This window comes from Arachis ipaensis, chromosome B07 (assembly GCF_000816755.2).
Source record: "Arachis ipaensis cultivar K30076 chromosome B07, Araip1.1, whole genome shotgun sequence".
NCBI classification, from domain to species: Eukaryota; Viridiplantae; Streptophyta; class Magnoliopsida; order Fabales; family Fabaceae; genus Arachis; species Arachis ipaensis.
The window spans coordinates 20,412,610-20,417,469 of NC_029791.2; the positions used below are offsets into that span (position 1 = coordinate 20,412,610).

The following is a 4,860-nucleotide window of genomic DNA, read 5'->3' on the forward strand; positions in this document are numbered from 1 at the left end:
TAAAAAATCGCCGCTAAAGGTTTATCGGCGCCCTTACTATCAGCGGTTGACCAACCATTGCAGAATGTTTAGCGGCAATCAGAAAACTGTCGCCATCCGAAGTTCCAACCGTCGCCATCTGCCACGTTTGTTGTAGTGAAAGATGGCTCATGTAGAGATCCTGAAGGACCGAAAGAAGATCCGCAAATGAGATAGGAGATGACCGTCTATTATGAGATGATGCAAGCTCAGGGGTGGGATCGTCATTAACAGTGGTGCCCTAGCCGTAATAACAGCAATAGGATGATCAAAATCACTAGGAGCACGACGTCAACAACTAGGTTGACGCATATGACGTTTATTTTGAATAATTGACATTGTTAGTTTTATCTGTACGCTTTAAAATAATTGATATTATCACGTGTATAATTTAGAATAATTTAATTCTTATATTTGTGTTATTTGTATTTGTAGTTACTATTTTAACAAAAATTAGAATCGATTTTAGATTTGTTTAAAATAGACCTACAATTATGTTTAGATCACAAGACGAACAAACTATAATGTAGTTGATTAAATTTTGTGGAAACCAAATTTGACAATAACTTAATATTTTCTTTTAATTTTTATATATTACCGTAGAATTTAGTGTCAAATTTTTTCGACAATAAATAAATGCTAAAAACTTTTGCAATGAGACATTTTTGTCAGAATTACTGTAAAAAAAATATTAATGGTAATGAGCACAAATTTTTGTCATTCTTAAATTAGCTTTTTTTTTGCAGTGTAACTTAAATTCTATTAATTTTAACAAAAATAATGACCAAAATATATTTTTAAAAATGGATAGAATCAATACATGTACTCAACTAATTAAGTTAAAGTAAAAATAAAAAATGTTAGAAAGTTATCAGAATTTTGTAGTTTTGGTCATTACTTAGGTTGCGTTTGTTTTTAAGGACGGGACACTGAGACAGGGACACGAAAACACAAAATTGTGTTTGACAGATAAGACATGGACAGAGATATTGTGTCCAGGGACACTGAATTAGTGTATTTTGTGTCCATCCTGACAGGAAGGACATAGAGACACAAACAAGGAACACAACTTATTTTTTATTTTTCTTTCATTACTCTTGTTAATTTTTTATAATTATATTTTTTATTATTATATTTTTCTTCTCAAATTTTTTGAATAAAAAATGAGAATAAATTAGATTTTCATAATTTGTTCTAGTTTATCACCAAACAAGATACAAGAACACAAAATTTTGTGTCTCTGTTTTTTGTGTCTTGTTCTCAATATCTTGTCTTGTCCTTTTCTCAGAAACAAACGCAGCCTTAGTTATTAATTCGATTTTTTAGTTTAATTTATTTTGTTTAATAATTCAACAATATACTTTATCTTATATTTTTAAATATTAATAGCTAATTAATGGTCCAAATTAATAAATTTTAATGGTGACATTCTTAAATTAGCTTTTTTTGTAGTGTAAATTAAATTCTATTAATTTTAACGAAAATAATGACCAAAATATATTTTTAAAAAAGTGGATAGAATCAATACATGTACTCAACTAATTAAGTAAATAAAAATAAAAAATATTAAAAAATTATTAAAATTTTTTATTTTTAGTCATTACTTAATCGACTAAAATCTCAAAGTGGTCCCTGAGATTGGGCGAGTTACCCATAATCGTCCTTGACTTTCAAAATTTTCTAACAGTATCCCTCACATTCAGCTCCGGGACCCATAGTTGCCCTGCGACCCTTTCTGGCGCACAATCAGCAAATGGAGTAATGATCTGACACCTCCCATGCCATGCTGGAGCCAAGTGAAACGACGCAGTATCGATTTGGCGCCCAATGAAAAAATAAACGACGTTGTTCATACATTGGAGCCCTTGAAAACAGTTTGCCTTTACCATATTTGTTTGAACACTCTCACACTTCGTCTCTTTTCCTCCACACTCAGTCTTCGTCTTCCCATTCTCTCATCAATGGCACCAAGTTAGCTTCGTCTTACCCGTCTCCTCCACCGTCACACTTCGTTTGAAGAGTTTGGTGTTCCTTTAGAGGCAAGTGGTTTCTCTGTCTTCTGCGTCGTTGAAGGTATGTGTTGGTTGAAATAATTTTCGAATTTATTTCCTAAATCAATATATGATGAAGGTGTATCATTGCGTTGTTAGTGTGTTGGGTTGTCCTAGAGTTTTATGGCTGCATTACTTAAAGGATTGTATTTACGGATTTTTGTTAGGGCAAAGGGTTTGGTGTGTATATGTTCTGTTTTCAAGCAATGAAACAGAGATTTTTTCAATATTTGGTTAATGCATGGTGGTAACTGTGATATTAATTTATAGGTTTTTAATATGATGTTGAAGTCCTCTGTTACGATTGTGTGTGATTTAATGGTTTTGAGTTGTTGGTGCAGATGTATGTGTTATTGGATATAATGTTTCATCATGGAGGAAACTTTGAGAAAGATGATGAAGGAAAATTGAGATATACCTCTGATAACTTAACTTGCCTAGGTGATCTGGATGAGGATACTTTGGAAGTTTTCTTCATAAGAAATTATTACAAGGAGTTAGGCTATGACAAGATCCTTTATTGTTGGTGGCTAGTCCCCGAGAGGACGTTAGAAACTAGATTAAGGAATCTAAACAGTGACGACGAGCTTAGGGAGATGTGTTTCCTTACTCACAAGAATAATGGATTGGTGGATGTGTATTTTGAGCATGGGGTGTCATCTCCAGATTATTTACAAGATCAGGGGGAAAAGGCAGGCATGAACAATACAGGAGTGGATGTTGCAGAAGAAGAAGGTGCTACAGTCACTCCTAATGACAAAACGAGGAACCCCAGCAATCAATCCCCCCAAAACAAGCCAACGCCTATCAAAACCATTGACATTCCGAACCCTCCTATTAATCCAATACCTCCTACTAATCCAACACCTCCAACTAAGCCAGAATCTCTCACAAATCCAAAACCTCCAATTCAGGAGAAGCCTCTTGCCAATCCAAATGATCAATCCCAGGCAAAGCCTCCTAAAAATCAAAAGCCAAAACCTCCCACTAATCCAAAGCCGAAGCCTCCTACTAATCAAAAGCCAAAACCTCCTACTAATTCAAAGCCGAAACCTCCTACCAAGCCTATTCTTTCTAAAAGTGTGTCAACAGCAACACCCAACTCCACACCCAAATCCACCCTCAAGAAGAAAACACCAACAACCACCCATAATTTTAGGCCTTATACGAGGAGTGTTGCTAAGGGAAAGGCAGTGATGCAAGCACAATAGGAGGGAGGTGATGCACTATCCTCTGATTCATATGATAGTGACGAAGATAGTTTGTATAAGCCAATGATCCAAGATAGTTCTTCTGATGATGATGATTATGATAATGATGTTTGTAAGGCTAAGACTGTTAAAAAAGACATCAGATTTAAACATGCTCCCGCTGCTGCGTTTGCTAAGGATAAAGACCAAGTTACTGTTGAGGATGATGCATTTGTTGAGGAGGTCTCAGATGGGGATGTGGACCTATGCTTTGTGGGAGGAACAGGGGATGATGCATATAATGCATATGATCCAGGGGCTGACTCAGATGGGGCAAATTCATGGCATTCTGAAGAAATGAAGACTCCCCCGAATTCAGAGGATGAGGGGACAGATGAGGAGTCCGAAGATGTTTGTCCTGTGTTTAGAGAAGGTATAAGGTTTGGAGAACTACAACTGGAAGTTGGCATGAAATTCAACACAAAATGGGACTTTAAGGAGGCTGTTAGGGAGTTCACAATCCAAGAGGGCAGACAGATTAGGTTCAGGAAGAATGACAATGTGAGGATGAGGGCTACTTGTAAAGTGAAAGGATGTCCATGGGTGGTGTATGCATCAAAGGATCATGAAGATACTTGTTGGCAAATAAAGACCTTCGTTAATGATCATACATGCCCAAGGGAGGATAAAAACAGGGCAGCTAATAGAAATTGGGTGGAGAGAAAACTAGTCAAGAAGGTTAGGAAATACCCAAATTTCAAGCATTGTGATGCTGCCACTTACTTCAAGTCAAGGTTTGACTTGTCCTTGAACAAGAACTCAAAATCAAGGGCCCTCTTTGATGCAAGAAATGTGGTGTTTGGGGATGAAAAGGAACAATACAAAATGCTGAGGGATTATGGTCTTACACTTCTTAAGACTAATCCTGGATTAACAGTTGAAATTTGTTGCACTCCCCAACCTCAATCTGATTCAATGTTTGAGAAAATGTATGTGTGCTTGAATGGATGCAAGAATGGTTTCAAATTCGGATGCCGACCATTGATTGGACTGGACGGTGCTTTCCCAAAAACTCAATTTGGTGGGCAAATTCTGTCGGCAGTGGGGCAGGATGCTAATCACCATATCTACATCATAGCGTGGGCAATTGTTGGCGTAGAAAACAAGGAGAATCGGAAGTGGTTTCTTGAGTTGCTACACCAAAACCTTGGAGACTATAGGCAACATGGGTGGTGCTTTATATCTGACTTGCAGAAGGTATTTTTTTATTCATGAGTATGTAAGAAAAATGTTCATTGTTATCCATGAGTAGAGTTGAAAATTGTATGCATTGTTATCTCTTCCATGTATTGAACATCTATGCTGTTTATTCATCAGGGAACTGCATGAATTGTTATTCATGTCTATGCTGAATTTTAATACTTAAGATAATGAACGATAGATATGATGGACCTATATGAGTATCGTTTATCAAAATCAGGGACTATTATGTGTAAATTATCAAAAGTCAGGGACTATTGTGGTGAGCGTGAATGAGAGTTAGGGACTATTAGGAAAGCACCTTTGCACATGTCAATTTTGGATGCTGACAGGTTGATTTT

At 36.3% G+C, this 4,860-nt stretch overlaps 1 protein-coding gene across 1 annotated transcript; it reads left to right on the forward strand.

Moving 5' to 3' along the window:
- LOC107606875 lies at positions 3,344-4,648 on the forward strand. The gene is made up of 2 exons (XM_016308883.1): positions 3,344-4,516; positions 4,637-4,648. Exons 1-2 carry the CDS (start codon positions 3,344-3,346, stop codon positions 4,646-4,648), a joined length of 1,185 nt encoding a protein of 394 aa, XP_016164369.1.